Genomic DNA, 14,342 nt, shown 5'->3' with positions numbered 1-14,342 from the left:
GGTGTGTCTACACAACATGCCTCTCATTTCTCTCAATTCTTCATTTCCATTCTCTCCTGCAGCTCCTATTGCTGCCGGCCCCCTGACCATACCGAGGCCACCAAACAAGACATCTGGAGGAAAAACCAAGCTTGGTCTAGTATATAAAAATTGTTTGAATATTTCAACAGCCTTTTTTAATGGAGGGATGCAAACAGCCTCTTCACTCAAGAGACACTTATGATGTGTCATATGGTGCTAAGCACCACGGGGGGAAGCAGGGTTGGGTGACGCTTCCTTCCTGCCTTCTGGTAGGTCAGACTTCAGCAGGAGACAAGAGCCCACTGCCCCAGGCAGAGTGGTGGAAGTCCCACATGAGGCGTTCACATGTGTTGGAGAAAGACTGCTGAAAATTGTTTGCTACTCCTTCCATGGAGAAGTGGAGTCTAAATCTCCTCCTCTCGAATCTGGCCTAGCTTTAGTGACTCCATTGACCAAGAGACTAAAGCACAAGTGATGCTGCCTGACATCCATAGCTAGGTCAGAAGAGGCCTTGCAGCTTCCATCTTGGCTTCTTAGAACATTTGCTTTTGGGAGCTGCCCTCTTGGAACCCAGTTGCCCTGTTGTGAGCACCCAAGCCACATGGAGAGGTGACTGTAGGAGTTGACAACCCAGCCACGTAAGTGACCATTTTGGACATCCAGCCCCAGAAGACTACATCCTCATCCACAGGCTTAACTTAATGAGAAGGTGGCACTTAATCTGGGAGGGAGGGCATTCTAAACAGAGAGGGTCATAAACACAGAAGCATCTGGGGAGTCAAGGGAATGTGAATGGATCCATTTGGCTGCTGGCAGAGACTAGTGGGAAATGTGGCTCTAGAGACAGAATGGGGACAGGTTGGATGTGGCTTTGGAACTGAACTGTGTTTGATGGGCAATGTCTGCGAAAATCCATTTTGGATCCCCAGAGTACAGAGCAGTGTTTTAAAAACATGAGGCCTGGGCTGGCCTGGCCTCCGGAGTGAGAGCCAGCACTGACTACAGGTATAAGGGCATCTAGCAGGAAGTAAAGATGTGTGGCAGGGAAAGAGGATCTATTTACAATCATTACTGTTTTCTACTGTGAGTGGTGTGTATGGAGAGGCCTTTGAGTTGTATTATGGGTGTGAGCACAGATGATTAAAGAAGCCAGAGTGAGCTAAACTGCTCTGTACAGAAAAGGGAACAATACAGACAAGAGGGGAATGGGAGCTGGTAGATGGGAAACAGCCAGAGAGGTCGTGTGGGGGATGGGCTGAGAGAAACTCCAGAGGTGAACAGAGGGGACCCCTGTGGATGTTTGGTATATTTTGCTGTGTGATGAGCAATGCAAACTCTGTCCCCCTGGAAATCTTCGGGTAAACTGACATTGCTTGCCAAAGTTTTGTGACATTGAATTTGCTTTTGGGAGATACTAGAATGCTGCCTTAAAGAGGATGAGAGGGGGAGACCTTCAAGATGGCGGAGGAGTAAGACGTGGAGATCACCTTCCTCCCCACAAATACACCAGAAATACATCTACATGTGGAACATCTCCTACAGAACACCTACTGAATGCTGGCAGAAGACCTCAGACTTCCCAAAAGGTGAGAAACTCCCCACGTACCTGGGTAGGGCAAAAGAAAAAGGAAAAAACAGAGACAAAAGAATAGGGATGGGACCTGCACTTCTGGGAGGGAGCTGTGAAGGAGGAAAAGTTTCCACACACTAGGAAGACCCTTCACTGGCAGAGACGGGGAGTGTGCAGGGGTGAAGATTCGGAGCCACAGAGGAGAGCACAGCAATAGGGGTGCAGAGGGCAAAAAGGAGAATATTCCTGCACAGAGCATCAGTGCTAACCAGCACTCACCAGCCTGAGAGGCTTGTCTGCTCACCCGCTGGGACGGGTGGGGGATGGGAGCTGAGGCTCTGGCTTCGGAGTTCAGATCCCAGGGAGAGGACTGGGGTTGGCTGCTTGAACACAGCCTGAAGGGAGCTAGTGCACCACAGCTAGCCAGGAGGGAGTCCAGGAAAAAGTCTGGACCTGCCTAAGAGGCAAAAGACCATTGTTTCAGGGTGTGCGAGGAGAGGGGATTTGGAGCACTGCCTAAATGAGCTCCAGAGATGGGTGCAAACCGCAGCTATCAGCGCGGACCCCAGAGACAGGCATGAAACACTAAGGCTGTTGCTGCAGCCACCAAGAAGCCTGTGAGCAAGCACAGGTCACTATCCACACCTCCCCTCCTGGGAGCCTGCGCAGCCTGCCACTGCCAGGGTCCCACGATCCAGGGACAACTTCCCCAGGAGAACACATGGCATGCCTCAGGCTGTTGCAACGTCATGCCGGCTGCTGCCACCACAGGCTCGCCGCACATCCCATACCCCTCCCTCCGCTCAGCCTGAGTGAGCCAGAGCCCCCTAATCAGCTGCTCCTTTAACCCTGTCCTGTCTGGGCAGGGAACAGATGCCCTCAGGCGACCTACACGCAGAGGCAGGGCCAAATCCAAAGCTGAACCCCAGGAGCTGTGCGAACAAAGAAGAGAAAGGGAAATCTCTCCTAGCAGCCTCAGGAGCTGCGGATTAAATCTCCACAATCAACTTGATGTACTCTGCATCTCTGGAATACCTGAATAGACAATGAATCATCCCAAATTGAGGCGGTGGAATTTGGGAGCAACTCTAGACTTGGGGTTTGCTTTCTGCATCTAATTTCTTTCTGGTTTTATGTTTATTTTAGTTTAGTATTTAGAGTTTATTATCATTGGTAGGTTTGTTTACTGATTTGGTTGCTCTCTTCCTTTTTTTAAATATAAATAGATATATATATATTTTTCCTTTTTCTCTTTTTGTGAGTGTGTATATATATGCTTCTTTGTGTGATTTTGTCTGTTTAGCTTTACTTTTACCATTTGTCCTAGAGTTCTGTGCGTCCGTTTTTTTTTTTAGTATAGTTTTTAGTGCTTGCTATCATTGGTGGATTTGTTTATTGGTTTGGTTGCTCTCTTCTTTTGTTCTTTTTTTTTTATTACTTTTTAAATTTTTTTATTTTTAATAATTTTTTAAAATTTTATTTTTTAATTTTAATAACTTTATTTTATTTTATTTTTTCTTTCTTTCTTTTTGTCTCCCATTTCTTCTGAGCTGTGTGGCTGACAGGGTCTTGGTGCTCCAGAGACCTCCCGGTTCCACATAATATCAAATGGCAAAAGCTCTCCCAGAGAGCACCATCTCAAGGCTAAGACCCAGCTCCACTCAACAACCAGCAAGCTACAGTGCTGGACACCCTATGCCAAACAACTAGCAAGACAGGAACACAACCCCACCCATTAGCAGAGAGGCTGCCTAAAATCAAAATAAGGTCACAGACACACCAAGACACACCACCGGATGTGGTTCTGTCCACCACAAAGACAAGATCGAACCTCATCCACCAGAACACAGGCACCAATACCTTCCACCAGGAAGCCTACACAACCCACTGAACCAACCTTAGCCACTGGGGGCAGACACCATAAACAACGGGAACTACGAACATGCAGCCTGCGAAAAGGAGACCCCCCCCAACACAGTAAGTTAAGCAAAATGGGAATTCAGAGAAAAGCCCAGCAGATGAAGGAGCAAGGTAAAAACTCACCAGACCACACAAATGAAGAGGAAAGAGGCAGTCTACCTGAAAAAGAATTCAGAGTAATGATAGTAAAGATGATCCAAAATCTTGGAAATAGAATGGAGAAAATAAAAGAAACATTTAACAAGGACCTAGAAGAACTAAAGAGCAAACAAAGAATGATGAACAACACAATAAATGAAATTAAAAATTCTCTAGAAGGAATCAATAGCAGAATAACTAAGGCAGAAGAACGGATAAATGACCTGGAAGATAAAATAGTGGAAATAACTACCGCAGAGCAGAATAAAAAAAAAAGAATGAAAAGAATTGAGGACAGTCTTAGAGACCTTTGGGACAACATTAAACACAGAAACATTCGAATTATAGGGGTCTCAGAAGAAGAGAAAAAGAAAGGGACTGAGAAAATATTTGAAGAGATTATAGTTGAAAACTTCCCTAATATGGGAAAAGAAATAGTCAATCAAGTCCACAAAGCGCAGAGAGTTCCATACAGGATAAATCCAAGGAGAAACACGCCAAGACACATATTAACCAAACTATCAAAAATTAAATACAAAGAAAAAATATTAAAAGCAGCAAGGGAAAAACAACAAATAACATACAAGGGAATCCCCATAAGATTAACAGCTGATCTTTCAGCAGAAACTCTGCAAGTCAGAAGGGAGTGGCAGGACATATTTAAAATGATGAAAGGGAAAAACCTACAACCAAGATTACTCTACCCAGCAAGGATCTCATTCAGATTCAATGGAGAATTTAAAAGCTATAGAGACAAGCAAAAGCTAAGACAATTCAGCACCACCAAACCAGCTTTACAACAAATGCTAAAGGAACTTCTCTAGGCACTAAACACAAGAGGAGGAAAAGACCTACAATAACAAACCCAGAACAATTAAGAAAATGGTAATAGGAACATACATATCGATAATTACCTTAAATGTAAATGGATTAAATGCTCCAACCAAAAGACATAGACTGGCTAAATGGATACAAAAAGAAGACTTGTATATATGCTGTCTACAAGAGGCCCACTTCAGACCTAGGGACACATACAGACTGAAAGTGAGGGGATGGAAAAAGGTATTCCATGCAAAGGGAACTCAGAAGAAAGCTGGAGTAGCAATTCTCATATCAGGCAAAATAGACTTTAAAATAAAGACTATTACAAGAGACAAAGAAGGACACTACATAATGATCAAGGGATTGATCCAAGAAGAAGACATAACAATTGTAAATAATTATGCACCCAACATAGGAGCACCTCAACACATAAGGCAAATGCTAACAGCCATAAAAGGGGAAATTGACAGTAACACAATCATAGTAGGGGACTTTAACACACCACTTTCACCAATGGACAGATCATCCAAAATGAAAATAAATAAGGAAACACAAGCTTTAAATGACACATTGAACAAGATGGACTTAATTGATATTTATAGGACATTCCACCCAAAAACAACAGAATACACTTTCTTCTCAAGTGCTCATGGAACATTCTCCAGGATAGATCATATCTTGGGTCACAAATCAAGCCTTGGTAAATTTAAGAAAATTGAAATCGTATCAAGTAACTTGTTTGACCACAATGCTATGAGATTAGAAATCAATTACAGGGAAAAAAACGTAAAAAACACAAACACATGGAGGCTAAACAATATGTTACTAAATAACCAAGAGATCACTGAAAAAATCAAAGAGGAAATCAAAAAATACCTAAAAACAAATGACAATGAAAACACGACGACCCAAAACCTATGGGATGCAGCAAAAGCAGTTCTAAGAGGGAAGTTTATAGCAATACAATCCTACCTCAAGAAACAAGAAACATCTCAAATAAACAACCTAACCTTACACCTAAAGCAATTAGAGAAAGAAGAACAAAAAACCCCTCAAAGTTAGCAGAAGGAAAGAAACCATAAAGATCAGATCAGAAATAAAAGAAAAAGAAATGAAGGAAACAGTAGCAAAGATCAATAAAACTAAAAGCTGGTTCTTTGAGAACATAAAGAAACTTGATAAACTATTAACCAGATTCATCAAGAAAAAAAGGGAGAAGACTCAAAACAACAGAATTAGAAATTAAAAAGGAGAAGTAACAACTGACACTGCAGAAATACAAAGGATCATGAGAGATTACTACAAGCAACTATATGCCATAAAATGGACAACCTGGAAGAAATGGACAAATTCTTAGAAAAGCAGAACCTTCCGCGACTGAACCAGGAAGAAATAGAAAATATAAACAGACCAATCACAAGCACTGAAATTGAGACTGTGATTAAAAATCTTCCAACAAGCAAAAGCCCAGGACCAGATGGCTTCATAGGTGAATTCTATCAAACATTTAGAGAAGAGGTAACCCCTATCCTTCTCAAACTCTTTCAAAACATAGCATAGGAAGGAACACTCCCAAACTCATTCTACAAGGCGACCATCACCCTGATACTAAACCCAGACAAAGATGTCACAAAGAAAGAAAACTACAGGCCAATATCACTGATGAACATAGATGCAAAAATCCTCAACAAAATACTAGCAAACAATCCAACAGCACATTAAAAGGATCATACACCTTGATCAAGTGGGGTTTATCCCAGGAATGCAAGGATTCTTCAATATACGCAAATCAATCAATGTGATACACCATACTAACAAATTGAAAGAGAAAAACCATATGATCATCTCAATAGATGCAGAAGAAGCTTTCAACAAAATTCAACACCCATTTATGATAAAAACCCTCCAGAAAGTAGGCATAGAGGGAACTTACGTCAACATAATAAAGGCCATATGTGACAAACCCACAGTCAACATCATTCTCAATGTGAAAAACTGAAACGATTTCCTCTAAGATCAGGAACAAGACAAGGTTGTACACTCTCACCACTATTATTTAACATAGTTTTGGAAGTTTTAGCCACAGCAGTCAGAGAAGAAAAAGAAATAAAAGGAATCCAATAGGAAAAGAAGAAGTAAAGCTGTCACTGTTGGCAGATGACATGATACTCTACATAGAGAATCCTAAAGATGCTACCAGAAAACTACTAGAGCTAATCAGTGAATTTGGTAAAGTAGCAGGATATAAAATTAATGCACAGAAATCTCTTGCATTCCTATACACTAATGATGAAAAATCTGAAAGAGAAATTAAGAAAATACTCCCATTTACCATTGCAACAAAAAGAATAAAACATCTAGGAATAAACCTACCTAAGGAGACAAAAGACCTTTATGCAGAAAACTATAAGACACTGATGAAAGAAATTCAAGATGATACCAAAGATGGAGAGATATACCATGTTCTTGGATTGGAAGAATCAACATTGTGAAAATGACTTTACTACCAAAAGCAATCTACAGATTCAATGCAATCCCTATCAAACTACCAGTGGCATTTTTCACAGAACTAGACCAAAATATTTCAAAATTTGTATGGAAACACAAAAGACCCCAAATAGCCAAAGCAATCTTGAGAAAGAAAAATGGAGCTGGAGGAATCAGGCTCCCCGACTTCAGACTATACTACAAAGTTACAGTAATCAAGACAGTATGGTACTGGCACAAAAACAGAAATATAGCTCAATGGAACAGGATAGAAAGCCCAGAGATAAACCCACACACATATGGTCACCTTTTTTTTGATAAAGGAGGCAAGAATATGCAATGGAGAAAAGACAGCCTCTTCAATAAGTGGTGCTGGGAAAATTGGATAGCTACATGTAAAAGAATGAAATTAGAACACTCCCTAACACCATACACAAAAATAAACTCAAAATGCATTAAAGACCTAAATGTAAGGCCAGACACTATAAAACCCTTAGAGGAAAACATAGGAAGAACACTCTATGACATAAATCACAGCAAAATCCTTTTTGACCCATCTCCTAGAGAAATGGAAATAAAAACAAAAATAAACAAATGGGACCTAACGAAACTTAAAAGCTTTTGCACAGCAAAGGAAACCATAAACAAGACGAAAAGACAACCCTCAGAATGGGAGAAAATATTTGCAAACGAATCAACAGACAAAGGATTAATCTCCAAAATTTACAAGCAGCTCATGCAGCTCAATATCAAAAAAACAAACAACCCAATCCAAAAATGGGCAGAAGACCTAAGTAGACATTTCTCCAAAGAAGATATACAGGTTGCCAACAAACACATGAACAGATGCTCAACATCATTAATCATTAGAGAAATGCAAATCAAAACTACAGTGAGGTGTCACCTCACACTGATCAGAATGGCCATCATCAAAAAAATCTAGAAACAATAAATGCTGGAGAGGGTGTGGAGAAAAGGGAACCCTCTTGCACTGTTGGTAGGAATGTAAATTGATACAGCCACTATGGCTAACAGTATGGATGTTCCTAAAAAACTAAAAATATAACTACCATACGACCCAGCAATCCCACTACTGTGCATATACCATGAGAAAACCATAATTCAAAAAGAGTCATGTACCACAATGTTCACTGCCGCTCTATTTACAATAGCCAGGACATGGAAGTAACCTAAATGTCCATCAACAGATGAGTGGATAAAGAAGAAGTGGCACATATATACAATGGAATATTACTCAGCCATAAAAAGAAACGAAATTGAGTTATTTGTAGTGAGGTAGATGGACCTAGAGTCTGTCATTCAGAGTGAAGTAAGTCAGAAAGAGAAAAACAAATACCATATGCTAACACATATATATAGAATCTAAAAGTAAAATAAAATAAAATAAAAAGGTTCTGAGGCACCTAGGAGCAGGATAGGAATAAAGATGCAGACGTAGAGAATGGACTTGAGAACTTGGGGAGGGGCAAGTGTAAGCTGGGACGAAGTCAGAGAGTGGCATGGACTTATATATACTACCAAATGTAAAATAGATAGTTAGTGGGAAGCCGCCGCATAGCACAGGGAGATCAGCTCGGTGCTTTGTGTCCACCTAGAGGGATGGGATAGCGAGGGTGGGAGGGAGACATAAGAGGGAGGAGATATGGGGATATATGTATATGTATAGCTAATTCACTTTGATATAAAGCAGAAACTAACACACCATTGTAAAACAATTATACTTCAATAAAGATGTTAAAAAAAAAAGGGATATGGAAAAAAAAATTTAAAAAAGAAGATGAGAGTTGAAAATATCCTGCTCACGGGAGATCAGAGGAAATTCAACTGTCAATAGGAGACCAAGTGGAGAAACCATAAATAAACAAAGGTATTCTCCCAGTTACATGGTGAAAGTAGGAAAGGAACACAGGAAAGGGGACAAGGCAAGCAAAACCCCTGTAAATAAAACCCAGGGGTTGGGAGGAGAGCCAATTTTATAACCAGTTCTGGACAAAAAAAAGATACAGAAACCAATCTGCTTAAGGTCAGAGCTATTTGAGACTTGGGATGCAACACAGAAAACTCTAACAGTGGAAAGGAAGCTGTATTACTGGAGAGAAAGTATAGAGAAATAGAATGGAGTTGGGACTCTTTAAAGAAAAGAAAAGCAGGTAAGAAGGAAAACAAGCAAGCTGTTAGTTGAGAAGCCAAGAGAAAAAATGAAACTTGCAAAGAAGCTTTCTTTTCATCCTCTGTGGATTGTTCTGTGCATACCAGGCACCTGAGTCTTTAAGGGCTGTGCTTAAACCACAGTCTGAACTCAAATTCTTGGAGGATTTTATCCAATAACTAAACTCATGATTTGCCTGAGGCAGGAAGTAACTCAACAGGGTTTAAAGAGAAGCCAGAGATAAATTTCACTAACAACAGCAACAACACACTTACCTGTTTAAAATATTTTAGTGAGTACTGATACATAGGATCTATTTCCGAGAGGCTCGCAATAACAAAGTACATAGCAGAGCCTTGAGTGGCCACTGGACGATACTTCTCACGAGCAACGTTTATCATCTGTTCAGTGGACTCTGCTTCCTTCAGCCTGATTTTAATGGCCCCGGAAGTGATCTGAATAAACACAAAACAACAAGTTCTTAAGGATCTGTTTCCAAAAAATGGCGGGATTTTTGGAACATATCCAGTTAGGTCTAGGAAGCAAAGAAGGAGATGATGAATTTGTGATTATAATAAGGGGACCCCCAGACAGATGACTGAGTCTCAGGACTCAATGACCTTCTTCTGGCCGAGCTGACCTCCTTTCCAGGCAGAGTTAGGCATGGGCAAATGGAAATAGGCAACACAAGGAGCCCAGGAAGAAGTGGAGCAGAACTTCTCTGAGCCTGGAACCTGGGTAACTTCTAACATGGAAACTCTAACACCCAGTTGCTCCCCAGTTTCCTTGTGAGCAGTCCTCAAATGATTCTGGGCTCCCGTAATAAAAGGAGGTATGAAGGGAGAAGGGACACCCATGAAACTTCCCACAAGAGGCAGGTGGAGAGAGGCTGGAAGGAAGTGGTACCACATCCCACTCTGGAATAACAAGCAAGTCTAATGTTCTCTCTCTTTTCCTGGCATCCCAGGTGTAGACAGGGAAACTCAGGGGTAGAAGCTGTCGTTTGTGAAGGGTTGTAAACTGTAAGTAAGTTAGAGACGTTTACAAGGTGTGTTGCTGTTCTTTTGGTTTCCTGTCTTTTGGGTTTGTGGTTCTGGGGAGCTTTCTGGCCAGTGGGCTTTCCAAGATACCTTTCTCTGTCTCCCTCAGTCTCTCTGTCTTTCCCTATGGCTGTCTGTCCTTGTTCTCCCCCTCCCCCTCATCTTCTTCAGGTGTGGACATCCCTAGGTTGGGAGATCCTCTGTCTCAAGGAAGTCACAGGGTCTAGGGCACGGATCGTGAACAATCACTATGGGCTCGCTGGTCAGTATTTGCACTATTGAAGGGGATCATCGGGTTCCTGTCTAGATCCACACTGCCCACTGGAAATATAATGTGAGCCACAAATACAATTCTAACTTTTCTAACTTAAAGTAAAAAGAAACAAGCAAAATGAATTTTTACAATATATTTAACCCAATATAATCCAATCTATCTTGATATATATCAATATATAATCAACATAAAAATTTATTGAGATACATTATTGAGATACATTATTGAGATAATTTATTGAGATACATTTTGGGAGATTAAGTCTTGGACATCTGGTGTGTATTTTACACTAACAACACATCTCAGTTCAGACTTGCCACATTTCAAGGGCTCAACAGCCGCACGTGGCTAGTGGCTAAGTCTAGACTGTCCTCCCCAGCCCACTAAGAGAGTGGGGGGAGGGACTTGGTGCAGAAGCTGTGCCCCGGAATCAAAGGCTCACATTCTCCCCATGTTGACCCCTTAGGAACCTGAGGAGGCAAGAAAGGGTAGCGTTGAGTGAGAAACACCAGTCTCAATACTGGACTCAACTAAAGTCTTTACATCTGAGTAGAAAAAAGGAGGCTGACATGGGAGCAGTTGAATTATGGAGATCTACCCACACACAATGCTTTATTCCCTGGTGAGCACAGGCCCTGATAATGCAGAACCCAGGGCTAAAGAGAAAGCAAAGTGAACCATTTTCTTCTTTTGGCCAGAGAATATTAGAAGACTATACACCTCAATTGAGTTTAGTAACTACTTATAGACATTATGTCCTAGAGACTTGAGGCTTCCACAGTGGTGAGGGAAGATAGACCTAGTTTTAAATGAGGGCTCTGGGAATTTAGGGGAGTAGGAACTATAGGCAGGAAGTGGCAGGAAATGCAGCCCAGGAGTAATCAGTCCTGTCTCTACAGAAAGGATGTCTTCGAGGTAAATCCTTGCAAACAGAAACTAGTTGACAGATAAAGACGGCAGTCAGAATACATGTACCTTTACTCCCTACTGAAACTATGACAGAGTTATAGTGAAGGGATTTTTAAAAAACACTGCAAATCCACAAAAATGGGAGGAACGGAAGAGGAAATAGCAGACAGAAGGGTGGTAACAACTTAGCAGACCCAGGAAAATGGGTTTCTGAGCTGGCAAAGGGGAAAGCCAAGAACTCACATAATTATGTGAGTAAAATAGATTCTTGCTGCATGGAACTTAACAACCTAACAGAAGAGAAAAGACATGTAATTGGATAGCTATGACATAAGTTAAACAGTGACACGTGCTGTATTAGAGGTGCAGATAAGGTGTCAGGTGTTCCAAGAAGGAAGTGATTCATTCCAGCTGGGAAGACCAGGGAAGCTTCCTGGAGGGGGGTGACATTAATATGTGTATGTAATTGTGTCGTTCCTTTCAACCTATATTTGTCCCAGTTCTTTATGTGACATGCTTTGTTTGAAAAATGCAGACAAGAAGAGCAGTTGTTACAGTTTATCTATCTTTCCTTCAGTTGGTGAGGGGCCTGCTAGCCAGGCACGTTATTGTGTCTGCCCCGGCAGCTCAGGGGTGTCTACCATTCTTGCTTTAAAAGACTCTGCAGGTTAGCACAGGGAGATCACCTCCATGCTTTGTGACCACCTAGAGGGGTGGGATAGGGAGGGTGGGAGGGAGATGCAAGAGGGAGGGGATATGGGGACATACGTGTACGTATAGCTGATTTACTTTGTTATACAGCAGAAACTAACACAACATTGTAAAGCAATTATACTCTAGCTGCGGTGAGCAGGGGTTACTCTTCGTTGTGGTGCACAGGCTTCTCATTGCGGTGGCTTCTCATTACAGAGCATGGGCTCTAGGCGCGTAAGCTTCAGTAGTTGTGGCTCGCAGGCTCTAGAGCACAGGCTCAGTAGTTGTGGCGCATGGGCTTAGCTGCTCCGCGGCACGTGGGATCTTCCCGGACCAGGGCTCGAACCAGTGTCCCCTGCATTGGCAGGCAGATTCTTAACCACTGCGCCATCAGGGAAGCCCAAATTAACACACTTTCTATAAATAATAAAAATATTTTACTTGCCTTTGAGTCCTGGAGTGTGTCAATGAGTTCTTCATTGTCCAGAATATTTCCCTCAGATGTGAAGAGCATTTTCAGGATTTTCTCTTCGATAGCTTTCAGCTGGTTTTTGTCAGCATTGATCCTCACAATGAGCTTGATCCTTTGTTCTTCCAACTCAGGCTTCTCAAGCCGCACGACATCACTGATGCCAAAGTGAATCCCTAAATTAGGTCTTTGTCAGGGCCCTGAAGTTGCTTCTATTTTTCTTTTCCCATTTCTCATTGTTCTTATCCTGAATACTACTTAGCTGAATACTAATGCTACCAGCCATGTCCTAATGCACAAGGCCCTCTTTTGCTGGGTGTCCCAGTGGCTATTCAAAGCACTATGTATAAGTTCTGATTATTTATCTTGTATTTCAGAGACCTGCACCTGACCACAGCTCCCATGGCTTCTGCTCATCTTCTCTTAGGAAAACCTGCTCAGTGCTTGATGTCTCTAGTCATTCAATTTCTGTTTCTAATGGTTGCTTGTGCCAAGCTGAAATGGTGCCTGGAACGTTCTTTCCAACCCGACATGGGAGACTCTGAAATTCCATCACCTCCATGAAGTGATTCTTGGTCGCACCTAAAAAAGTTGCTTTACCTCTAGCCTCTCCCATTTAAACATGAGAACTTATGTCTCCCCTCACTTTTTCTTTTGTCATTTGCTCCCATCCTCTATTTGCGAGCTAATCTTTTTCTTAGTCAAAATTTCTAAACAAAATATTAGGAAACCTTTGCCCCCCCCACCCCCTTTCTTTTTACCTTAACAACTGATCCTCCAGACCTGATTTGGTTACAGTGAAATTGATGATGGTAACTTTGATGCACACCTAGAAGAGAAGCATAGAGTAATCAGTTCAGACTAATAAAGTAGGAACTGCTTTCTTTATTAGAATAGGGCTCATTATTACCCAGCTGGATGTATTCTGGGTCTAATGGTGAACTCACTACCCACACACACAGCAAGCAATAAAATCCTAGTCTCACAAAATTATAATGTGATTTTCTCTGCTGCCATGAGCGATAATCTTGTTTCTCAAATGCCACCATTAGAGAATGATGTTTTAAGGAAAGGTGAGCCAGTGAAGGGTTAGAAAGAAGCAGGGATCAAAGGCTAGCTGTACCCGTCAGTGTATGTAGGATGTGGGACAAGCCAGTCCATTCTGAGCTTCAGGTCCTGATCCTTAAAAATTGGGAAAATAGGGCTTCCCTGGTGGCGCAGTGGTTGAGAATCTGCCTGCCAATGCAGGGGACACGGGTTTGAGCCCTGGTCTGGGAAGATCCTACATGTCGCGGAGCAACTAGGCCCGTGAGCCACAACTACTGAGCCTGCGCGTCTGGAGCCTGTGCTCCGCAACAAGAGAGGCCGCGACAGTGAAAGGCCCGTGCACCGCGATGAAGAGTGACCCCCGCTTGCCCCAACTAGAGAAAGCCCTCGCACAGAAACGAAAACCCAACGCAGCCAAAAATAAATAAATAAATAGATAAATTAAAAAAAAAAAAATTGGGAAAATAGGAACAATGCATAGGGTATTTGTGAGGACTAAATGGGCTAATAAAAATCACTTAGTTATAGCGACTTTCACTTAGTTTGTCTTTGTTAAAAAGATGATCTTATTAATAATACATAGAGCTTTACGTATTTTGTCTCATCATACTATATTTATGAAAAATTGTTACTATAATATTCTGATGTTATTGAATAAGTTAACAGCAAAAATCACAAATATAATAAGAGCATTTGAATGTCATATATTTTATACACACTATTCTTTTCTTAAATTATTTATTTATTTATTTATTTATTTATTTATTTGGCTGCATCTGGTC

At 41.5% G+C, this 14,342-nt stretch overlaps 1 protein-coding gene across 1 annotated transcript in view; it reads right to left on the bottom strand.

The window, feature by feature from the left end:
• DNAH6 (dynein axonemal heavy chain 6) overlaps nucleotides 1–14,342 on the bottom strand; it is a 290,936-nt gene that overhangs the window by 71,250 nt on the left and 205,344 nt on the right. The window contains exons 58-60 of the mRNA XM_061168664.1: nucleotides 13,275–13,342; nucleotides 12,490–12,670; nucleotides 9,404–9,583 (exon numbers count right to left, since the gene is read on the bottom strand). Of these exons, the coding sequence (XP_061024647.1) occupies nucleotides 9,404–9,583; nucleotides 12,490–12,670; nucleotides 13,275–13,342 (429 nt within the window). The remainder of the gene's footprint in view (nucleotides 1–9,403; nucleotides 9,584–12,489; nucleotides 12,671–13,274; nucleotides 13,343–14,342) is intronic.

Source organism: Eubalaena glacialis, chromosome 14 (genome assembly GCF_028564815.1).
Source record: "Eubalaena glacialis isolate mEubGla1 chromosome 14, mEubGla1.1.hap2.+ XY, whole genome shotgun sequence".
NCBI classification, from domain to species: Eukaryota; Metazoa; Chordata; class Mammalia; order Artiodactyla; family Balaenidae; genus Eubalaena; species Eubalaena glacialis.
This window is presented reverse-complemented; position numbering and strand designations above follow the sequence as displayed.